General features: G+C 53.1%; 4 protein-coding genes across 4 annotated transcripts; all 4 read right to left on the bottom strand.

The window, feature by feature from the left end:
• Window positions 1–347: 347 nt before the first annotated feature.
• Window positions 348–4,656, bottom strand: LDX57_008612 (uncharacterized protein; the record flags this gene model as incomplete). Its single annotated transcript, XM_046090334.1, has 3 exons — window positions 348–1,856; window positions 1,903–4,272; window positions 4,354–4,656. 3 exons carry the CDS (start codon window positions 4,654–4,656, stop codon window positions 348–350), a joined length of 4,182 nt encoding a protein of 1,393 aa, XP_045946307.1.
• A 1,602-nt stretch (window positions 4,657–6,258) lies between these two features.
• On the bottom strand, window positions 6,259–7,073 carry LDX57_008613 (uncharacterized protein; the record flags this gene model as incomplete). The annotated part of the gene is made up of 2 exons (XM_046090335.1): window positions 6,259–6,753; window positions 6,813–7,073. The coding sequence occupies 2 exons, from the start codon at window positions 7,071–7,073 to the stop codon at window positions 6,259–6,261; spliced, it is 756 nt and encodes a 251-aa protein (XP_045946308.1).
• Window positions 7,074–7,479: 406 nt separating this feature from the next.
• Window positions 7,480–9,677, bottom strand: LDX57_008614 (uncharacterized protein; the record flags this gene model as incomplete). The annotated part of the gene is made up of 7 exons (XM_046090336.1): window positions 7,480–7,901; window positions 7,955–8,443; window positions 8,489–8,640; window positions 8,687–8,796; window positions 8,842–8,925; window positions 8,974–9,488; window positions 9,534–9,677. The coding sequence occupies 7 exons, from the start codon at window positions 9,675–9,677 to the stop codon at window positions 7,509–7,511; spliced, it is 1,887 nt and encodes a 628-aa protein (XP_045946309.1). The 3' UTR covers window positions 7,480–7,508.
• A 1,551-nt stretch (window positions 9,678–11,228) lies between these two features.
• Window positions 11,229–13,491, bottom strand: LDX57_008615 (uncharacterized protein; the record flags this gene model as incomplete). Its single annotated transcript, XM_046090337.1, has 4 exons — window positions 11,229–12,021; window positions 12,066–12,884; window positions 12,931–13,094; window positions 13,141–13,491. The coding sequence occupies 4 exons, from the start codon at window positions 13,489–13,491 to the stop codon at window positions 11,229–11,231; spliced, it is 2,127 nt and encodes a 708-aa protein (XP_045946310.1).
• Between the last annotated feature and the right edge of the window lie 214 nt (window positions 13,492–13,705).

The following is a 13,705-nucleotide window of genomic DNA, read 5'->3' on the forward strand; positions in this document are numbered from 1 at the left end:
CTCCCTGCCGTCTGACCTTGCTTGTTTCATCAGATCTATCCCTAGAAGTACAGGTGCCTTGATTTAAGGACATTTAGAAGATATTATTTGCGTTAATTGTGATTATAAGAGTCGCCAAACTGCAGTTCAAAAGACCCATTGATCGATATTCACTACTGAAATGAAGTATGGAGGGGCAAGGAGGTTCAGCCTTTATGATCGTCGGCCTTCATAGCCTCAGGCAGACTTCTGAGTGGTTACTAGCGCTTCTTACACACTATTTGGAGCCGATCAATAGAATATCAGGGGAGTCGCATCCTACAACCATCGATCAACAACAAACATAACAGTGGAAGAAAAAGGAAGGGTCAAGCCAAATAAACACTCCTAATCCCCTCAACCCACTCCCCAAACGAAACCACCCTGTCCTCACCAACGCGAACCTCCCCAGGCGCAAGAGGATCTTCTCTCTCCGGAACAACCCAGAACTCATGGTTCTTTTCACAGACCGAAAATAACAACCCCTTATCGCCCTTTACTTTTTCAAAGCACCCCCTCTCTAAGGTCAAGGCAATGCAGTCCCTGCACCAGAACATCTCGCGATCATAAGGCCAGCTACCCGCGCAGTCGCCATCGCAGTGGACTTTCCCGTTCGGGCCTTCAATTCGCGCCAGCAGGGACAGCGCAGCGAGAGCGTTGGCGTCGTCTTCGAGCGGAATAAAGACGCAAAGGAGGGAGATGTACGCGAAAAGATCGTTATCTTCGTCGTCGTCGGATAGCACATCGAGGGCTTGTTTGACGAGGTCTTTGGCGAAGGAGCGGGCTTTGGCGTGGTCGCCTTGGGTATGGTAGTATCTGGCGAGGTAGAGCTGAGGAGGGAAGATAACGTATTGGCCAGAGGAAGATGCAGAGGAGGTGGGGAGGTCAGGGATTAACGAGGCGAGTTTATCTAGGTAGCTGGATGCGGCCGTCAGGTCTGGTCCTGAGGAACGGGCGTAGTGAAGATACACCGGCCCGAGTTTGCTGATCAGCAGAGCTAATGGCGCAGTCGGGTTACTGCAGTGCGGGACATTTTGCTGTAGGGCTAGTTCCCATTGAGCGAGGGCCTTGGATTCGCGATCGCGCAGGGCGTACATGGCGTTGCCGTAGTGATAGCGGATGAAGGCGAGAGCGCGGTGGTTTTCGCGGTCGAGGAGGAGGGTGATCGAGCGTTCGTAGGATGTTTCGAGAAGAGGGAAATGGTTGGTGTGAAGGGCCGCTTGGAGGATGACTTGATGGAAGCGGGTGTATGGGGCCAGTCCGATGAGGACATCTGAGAGATAGAGCGAGCCGGGTGAAGACTGGATGGTTTCTAGGGAATCCGTGATGTCGGACCAGCGGTCTTGCTCGGCGTAGAGGGACAGGACCTGGAAGACGCGGCCGTAGTCGGTGTGGTCGATTTCCATTGCTTTGCGGAAGACTGAAACGCTCATGTCGTGCTGGCTGCTGCTCCAGTAGGCCGTGCCGAGACTGAAGAGCAGTTTTGAGAGGTCCAGTTTGTGGGCAGGGTTTTCAAGCCAGTGGATGTCTTTTTGGAGGCGCTCGGCGACGGGCTTTAGGATGGCGATACCTTCCTCGGGAGAGACCACGTCGGCGAGGAGATTTGAGGCGCGCCAGTCTCGCGGGTCGAGGTCAAGAGCTTGTCGGGCTCGTGATTCCGCCCGCTCAGTGTAGCCAAACTGAGCCAGTAGGATTCCGATCTGCACATGCCAGAGGGAGTTCTTCTCTTGGGCGTGCAGGGCGACCTCGCACCATTGTTCGACTTCCTCAATTTGCTCGAGGGTTGGAGTGACCGGCTCCTGTGGAGGGCCTCGTTGACTGTTTTGCTTAGACTGGATCTGGGTACGTCAGCCTTGACCGGGGAATCAGGAAGGGGGAACATACCTTGTTGACATATCCCAGCAAGAACAGGAACGAATCCTTAGTGAAGGGTTTGAAGTGTGGTTCCTGGACGAAGTGAACGGCCATGCGCTTGGCAGCCGGTTCTAAGAGATCTTTATCACCCTTTAGCAAAACATCAACCCATTGACGCTGCACCTCAGAGGCTCCAGAGATGACGGCCGAATCGCTCAGCCATCGCACAATGACGCTCACGCTGCTACCGTCATACAACCAGGCCCCGCGCACTTTACGGTGGACGGTAGGCGAGCTCGTGGACTCATCACCATCGAGCAATGTATCGAGAGAAGCGTCGTCAGTGAAAAGATGCACAAGGCGACTCCCGACACCACTCTTGCAGGTTATATCCGCAAGAGCAAGATCGACAGCTGCCAGATGCTTCAGCAAGTATTTCCGAGCATATGGCAGCAGACGGGTGCGCTTCTTATCGAGCTCCTGAGTGAGGATCTCCAGGCAGGCCAAAGCCATATTCGTCTCGCCCGTATGAGGGTCATCCTTATAGACGGAGCTAGTCTTGCGGGAGGACTTCTGGGCGAGATAGTCGTCGAAGTTGAATTTGGCGTAGACGTCTGGCGGACAGACCGTCATGAGGAAATGTTTAACCATCGCCACTTCTGCCGGGTGAGTAGCCTTTGCGTCGTATTGCTCTTCTGCTGCGTGCGAATAACTCCTCACGGGAATAAAGTTCTCGATCTCAGAAGACCGAAAGTCAACCCTTCCGTTATTGTTGATTTCGAACAGGGGATACTTCATCTTGAATTTCTGTTCCAGTGGAAGAAGAGACCGCTCCCCGCTCTTAAGATATAACGCCGCTGCCATCTCCTTGGGCGAGAGAAGATCTCGACAAAACACAACCCAAAGGATAATCTCGTTGATTTCGGCGATCTCCTTTTCGGACCGGATTTCGTTCAAGGACTCGATTTCTTCGATAATTTGTTGGGATCGCTCTTTGCTGGCGTTGTCCAGCGCTTGCTCGATGTCGGTGAGATATTCGAGTTTGCCGATGTGTGCTAGCGTGGTGTCGATCTTGAAGAAGTCGCCTTTCGTTTGCTCGCAGAGCCTGTTACGGATGCGCGCGCGCAGCTCCAGGATACCGAACCGCGATCGGTCGGCCACGGCGGGCATTCGATCCATCTGTCGCTCAATGTATATTTCCACGTCGGATTGATTGTTCTGGCTAATAGCGATCGTATCGAAGGCAATGCTGTCCACATTGGCCAGCTGTTGGAAGCATCTAGAATCACCGGTGAGAAGGACTCTGATATCCTGACCAGGTGGTGCCGTGCAGGCTCGCTGCAGGAAGCGAATCATGCCCTCTCCAACGGTATCACCAAGACCGTCAATGACGATGAACAGGGTGATTTCCATTTTGGCGAGGTCTTGGTTCCCAAAGAGCAAGTGCCTGGATATATGCGCCGGATCTATCTCGCCATGTGTCTCGCAGATCGATGCCGCCGACTTCAGATACTGTCGCTCAGCCTGGCTGAACTGCCACACAAGCGATTTGGCCACATTTTCCAGGTTCGTCGCGCTCTTGAGCTCTTCTCGAGACTCGCCCTCTAGGAAGTAAAACGCCGAGGCAATGCGTGTGCTGGTCCCTTCTTCCACCTTCTGCTGTCGAAGATGGCTGATGATTGTCGACGCGAGGAAGCTCTTCCCTGACCCCTCACCACCATCGATGGCCAGAATAGGGGATTCAGACCGGCCGTGCTCCCAAGTAGTAAAGGAGGGGTGATCGAAAACCCACTCCCCGGTCCCCGGAATTCTTTCGCCCAGATAGTTTCGATAGATGGTCTGCCAGAACGGCTCGGGCTCCGACCGATCGGCAGTCAACTTACTCTCATCAAAGGCCAGCGACCGCAAGATCGTCTGTGTTCGGTAGACCTGATTCTTCTCCTTCCTCAGCTCTGCCTGGTACTCCCCAACTGAGTCCACTAGACCCTGCGTTAAGGCTAGATTGGCCTTTGAACTGGACGCCGCCGCTGAGGCCAGCGAGAAGGTCTGCGCCGCAACCAAGCGGCCCTCCTTATCGACTAGATTGGCCATCTTATCCAATAGATCGGTGACGCTATCCTCTCTGAAAAAGAACATTTTTGAAACCGCCAGCAGCTTCATACGCTTCGATCGCAACTTGACCGTGCGATCACAGATCTCCACGAACAAAAGCAAATGCTGGCAGGCGACCTTGCTCAGGTTCGCGTCCATGCCGGCCTGCACATGGTACTGCAATCGGCTCAGATAATCAGTACATTTCTCTAGCAAACCTGCCAGCTCGTCATAAATCCCACGGTACCCTTGCCAGGCGTCGATGACGAAACTGAGCGCGTTGAAACATAGTTCGGACGGACCGAATACCTACACCGTACAGTATGTTAGCATCAACCCACACAGACGATCTAAGTAATGAGAAGAGGGGAAAGAGAAGAACAAGAATACCGAAGATGCCGCACCCGCCGCAATCCCCCCGACCGTCTGCACCAGAGCCAAAGTGCGCTCAAACGTCTTCCGCACCGTCTCCTTCGCAGGCGAGGACTTCTCGCCTTTCTGCGCGTGGTCCAACTGCGCCAGGACGCCGTCTATCCCGAGCGGTTTAATGCGTCCAGAATCCCCGCCAGCCAGTGCCACCACGCGAGCTTGCACTTGGGACCATATCGTCGACAGTTCCTTGTTAGTGGACGGGTCCAGGCCTTGCGGGACGTACGCGGTGGGCGTAGACAGGGCCAGCGACGCGGTGACCATTTTACGCGTATATCCAGAAGCAGGTAAACATAGCAAATGTGCAGAAGGGTGAACAGAGAAAAAGGTATGATTGAGTAGATTTATTATATCCTGACCGAGCTGCCGTCATGGCGGGGTAGATCTCTCAACTCGCGGCGATGTACACAGTGTATGGAGTACAATGACGAGATGGGCGTCCATCGTTACTGAATTTAGATCGCACGGACCGAGATGTGGTTGAGAATCGACAATGATAATTGGGTCCAAGAGACTAAGAGTTTGCGCGATACGATGGGTGTTCGATCGGCGTCGATCTTAGTGGGTTCAAGGCGAGTCTTGATGGGAGAAAGGAAGCGAGAAGAGAGAGCAGAGCAGAAGAACCGGGAGGCTGGGCAGGATGTCCCCGCTAACCGCATCGGGATGATCCTGCCTGACGAGAGGCTGCCTGGGCGCCGTGATGCCTTGATGCCTTGGTGCCTTGCGGCCGCAGTTGTCGTCCTGGTATACTCCTCAAATCATGCAGGTGCCCAACCTGACAATGAGCTGCTAGCGTCCTGTTTCATTCAGCTTGTACAGCCAAGGGCCGATACATACAACTGATAGCTTGCCAATGCACTTTGCGATCCGTTTCAGACCCTGGGGGATCTTTTCAACGACTCTATCTACGACGGAGACAGCGAATTGAAAGAGTCGGGTTCCCGAGAGCTTCTTGGTCAGTGGGGCCGCGACCTGAAGCAGGTTTGCAATCTGCTGTGGAATTACCGCTGTTTTGAGCATAATATTGTTTGCCTGCATCTTGGCGGTGTCGTTCATGTTGATCTGATTCTGCTTCTCGAAGTCTCTCAAATCTTCATCCAGCTTGTCGGCCACCTCAAACAATAACAAGCAAACAGCACCACCGCCACAAAGCGAGGGGGAAAGGGGAAAATGGAAGGCCTGTACTCCTGAGATTGAGGAGTTCACTTGTGAATCAAGCATCAAGCTACAAGATCATGATGTAATGCGAAGAATGAGCAAACTTCTATGCCGGATTAGGACCAAGGATACTTACCATTTGCCAAACAGACACCGACACAACGATTCCAATACCTTGAAGTGCTAGCCAGTGAAGCAATCTACAAATAACTTCTGAATGTCATTCTAACCATATCAAGTATTGGACTTGACTATGGTCCGAAAACAACTAAATAAACGGGTATCTCAAGCACGACGACCCAAACTACACACAAACGAACGCCTACCCAGGGCAAGAAACAAAAGAAGAGAAACTAGGCGGAGAATAAGAAAATGGAGGAGAGGTCATGCCCTGCGATTTGAGAAGAAAACTCCAACCTATCCCTCAAGATGAACCCAACCCACCTATGGAGACCCACACTCCCACCCCCTCTGCAGCGGCCAACTATCAGACGTCGGAATCCTAACATGCCCTCGCACCTGGCGCTGAGGTAAAATAGGCGACCTCGGCTGAGGCGAGTCACTAGACGAGAGAGGGCTATATTTCTTCGAGGCGAGAATATCAACTCTGTTTAATAGTGTCAACCAAACAGCTCTTAAGTCCCATACTCCACACACACACCAGCTACTCTATAGGATATAGACCTAGAGGGAAGAAGAGAAGGAAACTCACATCAAAACCAACGGAAACAAACACTCAACCGCATAAACAAACCGATCTAATTCCCCCGGCACACTAACCGCGCTCTGAGCCGTGACCTGCCACGAATAAGTGACCGCGCGTGTAACGCCCACAGCACAAAGACTAGCCAATCTAAGCTCCGTCGTTCGTAACAAATATCGAAACACGGAACGAGTGGATGAGACTTTAGGCGAGAGGTCGCGCGCCTTATGAAGGAGACGGATGAGGAAAAAGGAGCTCCAGGATTCGACGAGGGCGATGGTAACGAAGTAACCGACGTGGAGGTAGGAGATGCGGTGTTGGAGGGACTGGCTGGATGAGGATTGGATGTCGAGGAGACGAGTGGTGAGAATTACGAGACGGAGAGCGAGGATGGCAAGCATGAAGAGCCAGAAGATGATGAGGAAGATGACTCGCGAGCGATCGCGGAGTGTGTGCGACAGTATTTGGTAACTGTAGAAGGAAAGGCCGGCTTCTTGGATCTATTCAATCTTTATCAGTCGGATTTGAATCGGGAAAGGGTGAGGTAGAGGGAATATACCAGCCAGAAGATATCAGCGAACGCGCTGCCGACCATACGATTGAGAACCGAATGAAACGTATAGTAGGAAAAATAACACAATCCATTCGCAGCCGCACACGCAGCCGACACCACAATCGGAATATAACTCAACGGACTAGGCCGAGTAATCAGCACCGCCCAGATCCCGAGAAGAGTCGTAAACAGCCCGATGGTGCTGAGAATGGACCAGCTGAGCTCGAAATACGAGACGTTGTGGATAGAGCCGGATGAGAGATCCATTGCGCGATCACAAAGCCAAGTTCACATTCTGCAACAAGTTGGTTAACGATAAGAAACATGGACAAGTGTCAAAGATATAGATACGCTGGCTCAGAACCCAAAGCACACGGGGCAGCGGGATCGGCGCGTCCAAGGGGTATGATTGATGGAAACACCCCGCCACGGGTGCATATAATCTGGGGAATTGGGTCCATGCGCCAATAACAGGGAACCGCCGACAGACTTCGGAGGAACTGGAGAATGGCCGTGCTAGAAGAAGCATTCTGGCCGTTGATCTGCGGGCGTGCGGAAAGCATCATGTCGCAAGGCCGCACAGACCTGAAGTTTCCAATGTTCAACCAAGTAGAATTGGAAACTGCATATTCCAAAAAAACGAATAATCATTCAAGTTTGAATGCAACTCTATCACCAACATTATATACATTGACACCCTTGCTAATTAGCAGCCAAAACAGCAACCGACCAAGCAGGCAAAGTAAACGAGAACTTCCCGCTCTCCGCCTGCACGTCCTTCTCCGACGGTGTGACCAGAGTCTGCGCGTCCGAGTTATAAGCCTCCGGATCGTCATCCGCCACGACGGTCAATTTGCCCGTCGACAATCCGTCGATCGACACGCTGACGTCCTGGGTGTCCTTGCCGAAATTGGCCAGCTTCACATAGTACGTGTCGTCGGCGCTCGAGGCGACCCAGTAGACGGGTCCGAAGGCCGAGTCGGATTTGACTTCCTTGATGGTGTCGCCGCGGTTGGCGGAGAACATCTGCTGGACGTAGTAGCTGGTTGTTTCGTGGACCATTTCAGGGGATTGTGTGAAGGCGACGAGGTTGGGCTGCAGTTCTTTGTTAGTTATGATAAATGGCAGGCGAATGTCAAGTAACATACAGTCCACTGAGTCGAGTTGACCAGCTGCAGAAGAGGAGCGTAGGCAGCCATCTTAACCACGTCGCTGTTCCTCTCCAATCCGATCATGAAGACAGCTTCGGACACGGCACCCTCCATGTCAGGCCAGTCGCCCTCCTGGCGAGAGTATTCGCCGATAAAGTAGGGCACAGAACGGTCATTGTTGTCGAACTTGTTGAACTGGGAAACGAGGCCCTCGGGCGTGTTGTAGTTGTGCCAGTCCAGCCAGACGCCCTCGGGGAGTTTCTCGGGCAGGCAGGAGGAGTTATCGGTGCTAGCGATGAGAGTCAGGTCGGGGTACGCTTCGTGAATGGCGTCGTAGTAGGCAGTGAAGCGCTCGGCGTAGGATTCGCAGCCGCCGCCAAGGTTATCTTCGTTGCCGATTTCCACGATGGTCACGTCCCAGGGCTCTTTACGTCCGTTGGCAGCGCGTTGACCGCCATACGTGGTGCTGGAGTCACCAAGAACGTACTAATCTTGTTAGTAGTGTTCTAAAAGGGGGAGTGGGAGACGTACTTCGAGCTCGTTCAGAACTTCGTCAATGTACGGCTTCAAGGCGTCGCCGGTGAACGGGGTGTTACCACCAGACCCGAGAGAGAAACCGGCATAAACATCCAGGATGGGGGCCAGACCCATATCCTCGCACCAGTACAGGTACTCGTCGAGGCCTGCATAGTCAGCAAAGTTCGCACATTGAGCATTCATCGAACATACCAAGTCCGTCGGTGTTGTAGTACTCCCACGTTCCAGGCCGACCGGGACGTTCCTCGACGGGACCGATGGTTTCATTCCACTTCCAGCGGGTTCCTTCATCGTTGCCCTCCCTGCGCCAGTTAGCGTGGTCTTAATAATCCAGTGCAGATACTCACAGGTTGTTACCACCCGGGAAACGTAGGAAAGAACCCTTGACAGCCTCCAAGTTTTTAGCAAGTTGAGGTCGCAGTCCATTGGCCCTACATAATTAGCTATATCCTGCCAGACCGGGTACATCGAGCACTTACCGCGACTTGTAGGTCTCTGGGAACAGCTCCACGAACCCGAAATACAACGAGGACCCCTGCAGATCGCTACCGTCGACCGTGATCTCGTAGACAACCGCACCATCTGGCGCCTTCTCCGTAGGGAACTTGACGGTGGCCTTCGTGAACTCATCCGCCTTGGACTCCTGGGCGAAGGTCTTCGACGCGTATTCCGTGCCAGTGTAGTTTCCAACGAGACGAACAGTGATGTCGCCGGAGAACTTGCCCTTGATCCAGAAAGCGCTCTGGAACTCGGACCCGTCCACCGGAATGCCCCAGTAACCTTCATTGGAGAAACCGACCTGGCCGCTGGCGTCCTTGTTCACATCCAGACGCAGGGTGTGCGGGATGGCCGTGGTGAGTGGGTTATCCGAGTCCACAGCGATCGAGGCATCTCCAACAGAGCGCCACGCGGTAAGATCTGGCGAGGAGCCCTGCAGACCGTTGTTGCGCAGCATTTGGCCATAGATACCGCCGTCGCCGGAATGGTTGATGTCCTAGTCCGTCAGCCAAACTCCAGTTCAAGATGGTGCAGTACAAACCTCAAACATAAAGCCATAGAGCAGCGAGCTGGAGGAGTTGCCTCCATCCTTGGAGACCTCCAAGGAGAGCCCGCTGGCCCGCTGGACCAGAGGAAGCAGGAAGGAAAGGGCACCGAGGCCCGAAAGCGTCGAGAAAGCGACCATGGCGATTATCGTGCTGTTGCCTGTGCTTCATTTTGCAAGAGAATACCCCAGGCTTTATAGACGCGATCTGAATTAACCGACTCGCTCAGAATGAGACGGGAATACATCGGAGAAGAGAGGAATCAACCGAGATGTGGAGGTCTGGGGATGTGGAGGTCCGCAACTGAGCAGGAACAGGAAGGAGAGGAATTGATCTCCACGTTGAAGCTGTGTTCTTGGACTGTAGGACCGAATTAACCGTGCGCCTTCTCCGTAAGGCCGCCGATGAAAACCGGTTTGGGTTCCTGGCCAGGTTTCTCCGAGACAGACATCTGAATCGTACGATCGTGACGATCGTGGCCATTTCGGTGTCGTTCAGGAACAAACTCAGATCTCAGCTTTGATCGTCACGAATTCACGATACATAGTCGGCAGCCCTGAAGTCGAAAAGTCGATCTTATGTTGTCGGTCAACCAGCGGACAAGCTTTGTGGCTGACCAGCCGAAGTAGTGGACTTTACCAAAGACGCCGGTAGCCATATCATTATTGTCTTAATCCAAGAACATACGACCAGATCGAGCCATCACGCCAGCCAAGAACCGCATCGGACATACACCGTACTCCAAGAAAACCGCGCGAGGCGACTCTTCAGCGAGGCAGCAACAGCTTGGCATCGTCTACTGCAACATGACGTTGGCCACGCTTTTCCCCCTCATTTCGGCTCCGCATTTTGACGCGCACGGCAAAACCCCGGCGGAACTGTCAGTCCGCGTGGTGAATGGTTATTAATATGAAGGATTAAGTCCTGAAGGACTAATATTCAGACCATAATATTAGACCAGACTATCGTAGAACAGGGAATTGAACGGACGATCGCCGATGACCAACCAATGTTATTTCTGGCCGCGAGACAAGCGATGTGAACCGGCCGCAGCTAACTCGAATGGTCGGGGGCCGAGGACAGGAATCAATAGTTCATGTGGGATGGCGATCTTGATTATTGTTGCGCAGTAGTGAGGACGGTAATGGTCGAAAGGACAAGGGAGATAGAATATCCCGCATGGTGACGATGCAGGAGTAGGAGAGATGCTTACTCATCTGTGCATCTGTGCATCGACTAATGCACACGTTTATTCACTACATTGTAGAAGCTCTGCAGGGACCGCTTGCACCGCGATGGTCAAATCAATGCTGACAGGAGTGTAATTTCAGTCAATACTAAATTGATTGTTTGATTTATGTATGAACAAGTGAGGATCTACAACGTGCCTATCTAAAGGTAAGCAAATGGCGAAATGCTTGGCTTCTTGCCTTAGGCATCCAAACGCTACGTACCTACGAACTGCTCTACAAATACGAGATTAGGAGAACCCATGTTACATTTTATATGGATTATTTAGATAGGAAGATGAATATAGAGTGTGATGTTGAGATAATTGAGGTTATGAAACCCTTCTCTACCTAGTGAGAAAATCATCACCATGTTCCGCCTGTTTCAAAATATATCGCGAAACGCACATTGAAAGTGTGTCTAAAAACCAACAATCAAATTTATACTAAACCCTGACAAAATTATTGATACACACTTTTCTCATCCGGCATCTCAACCTCCCCTGCCGAAAAAGTACAATGCCCCAAGTTCCCCTCCAAGCGCACAGCGCCCCATTTGACCGGCAACATAGCCACATCCTCCCCGTTGAACTGGATCTCGGCAATCCCGTCACCCCCCAGATAATTCGGATCGAAATAAGGATGACAAGCCGCGGCTATAGCAAGACTACAACTCCCCGCGATCGGCATGCCAGATGCGAAGCGCTGAGAAGCGAGACCGCAGACGCTGAGAGCGATGAACGCGGCGACGGCGACGGCGCTAACGATTGCGATAGGCGAGAAGCCGCAGGTGATCAGGTCTCCGGAGGTGTCTCGCGCGTGGTCGGCGGTGTAGGCTTCGACGGAGACAATGAAGAGGCTTTGCGAGATGAGCCAGTGCAGGACGGCGGAGGCAAGAAGGAATGGTACACCATAATAGACAGGAAGAGAGAGGAAGTACGACTGGCGTTGCGAGACCTGAGGCGAGACGGAGACGCGGAGTCCACTGCGGCGTACGGCGAAGCGGCTCCATTCAGCGGCGAGGGTCATGGCGGAGAGGAGCGAGTTGGTGGAGAAGTAGAGCATAGCGAAGATGATCTGGGCGGCGTTGGCGGCGAGGATGTTGATGCCGATCGTGGTGGGCCAGTAGTCGCCTTTGATGAGGGTCTGGGCGGTTGCTTCTCCGATGGAGACAGTCCAGACGCCGGAGCTGTTGTTCATCTCACTGAGACCGTAGGCTAGGAGGCCGAGACAGAGGGCGATAGCGATGAGCCAGCTGTAGGTGTTAGCAGGGTAGGCATTGGGGGCTAGAGGACATACATGATCACGACGAATCCCCATTTGGCGAACGAGGCGGCGGAGATCCATCGTTTGCTCTTCCTTTCGAACATCACCGGTTTGTCAAGAGCTCGATAGACAGGCAGGCCAGAGTTCAGCTCGCCAACGATGGCCCGGCTGTGGAAGCACTTATTCTGGGTGGACGTCTCGGGCTGGCTGAGGAACGACGCGATGGAGTCGCCGACGGTCAGCAAGGGAGATTCTTTCGTGCCGAGTGAGATATAGCATAGTATCACAGCATTAAACAGGTTAAGCATGATAATGATGAGCGTCATTGGGAGAGAATACTCCAGCTTGCACTGCTGAGGTAACTTCTCCGCCAAACAGTAGTTCACTTTGTACTCGCGGGCAGTAGATTGGACAGTCCAGCTGTCGTCGTCGATTTGATTATGAATGTCCGGCAAATACGCATCACAGTCCTTATCTGCGTCACCAGGACACAGCCACCGATAGGGATCAGCGCCAGGCTGGGCCAGTAGGAGGTATTGCATTGGACTGAACACGCTCTGCGAGTGAAAGAACTCGAAGTTGGGCTCTTCCACGTCGTCCGTGGCGATTAATAGATTACCGTATGTCGCTTGAAAGGTCGTCGCATAGGAATCCACACATTGGGAAGCATCCAAGCGCTCCAGAGATCCATTCCGCGCCTGCTCATACAGACCCTTGAACGACGGTCGGTACCCCCCGCCGATATCGCTGATCTGCGAAGAGTTCAGGTCACTCTGCCCGAGGACCGACCCCTTTCCGGAAAAGACATTGTAAGCGTGAGCGGATTGCGTGGCAAAAATGGTGCCATTATAGCTGTGACTACTGAGCAGAGGTCGGACGAAGTAATAGGAATGCTTACAAGAGATGGAACGGAAGCGCCGTGAAGGCCAGAGCGATCCATAACAGACAGCGCTGGACGGAGACATGCGCCAGATTGCGAATACTCTGCACGCCAATGTCCAGCCAGCGGCCATTGCGGTGTGCTCGATCTACGTCGCATCTCGTAGGGGCAGACAGGCATTGCTGCGAGGTCAGCACACGTTCCAAAGGTCAACAGTGGCATACATACCATGCCATAATTGCTGGCGCCCAGGATAACCGTGGCCAGCACGTTGATGAGAAAATGAATGCCGACGTTAAACCTCTGCACCTTCTCGCAATTCCCCTCATACAAGACCCCACGACTCCCCTGAACCTGGTTCTTCGCAGCGGCCCAAATCAAAAAGCCCAAGTTCAAGAAGAGAACCACCAAACTGACCAAGAACGACAGAAACACGACCAACCGCCAACTCCCCGCCCAGACTCGCAGCTGACTTTGCCGCCAGCCGGACCTATCCTCGAAGGTCAGGTTCTCGGCGCTTCCATGACGGTCGGATATGCGGAGGAGTTCAGTTTCCTGATGAACGAGGCCTTTGTGCATGGTCGGAGGGCGGACGAGTCCGAGGGCGAACGCGAACGGATCGTGAGAATTCCATCTAGCGAGATGGGGGTTTTATTAGAAGTCGATGCAGGGATTGGATTGCAGAAGAGGCAGAATGGGGCTGAGAAGATTAGCTGCAGGTTGAAACACCCAACGAGTGAGGGTGATCATGATTGGTATGCTGCATTTGGCCCGCGCCTAGGTAGTCGCTGGG

Source organism: Aspergillus melleus, assembly GCF_016097325.1.
Source record: "Aspergillus melleus strain CBS 546.65 chromosome Unknown contig5, whole genome shotgun sequence".
In the NCBI taxonomy this organism is placed as follows: Eukaryota; Fungi; Ascomycota; class Eurotiomycetes; order Eurotiales; family Aspergillaceae; genus Aspergillus; species Aspergillus melleus.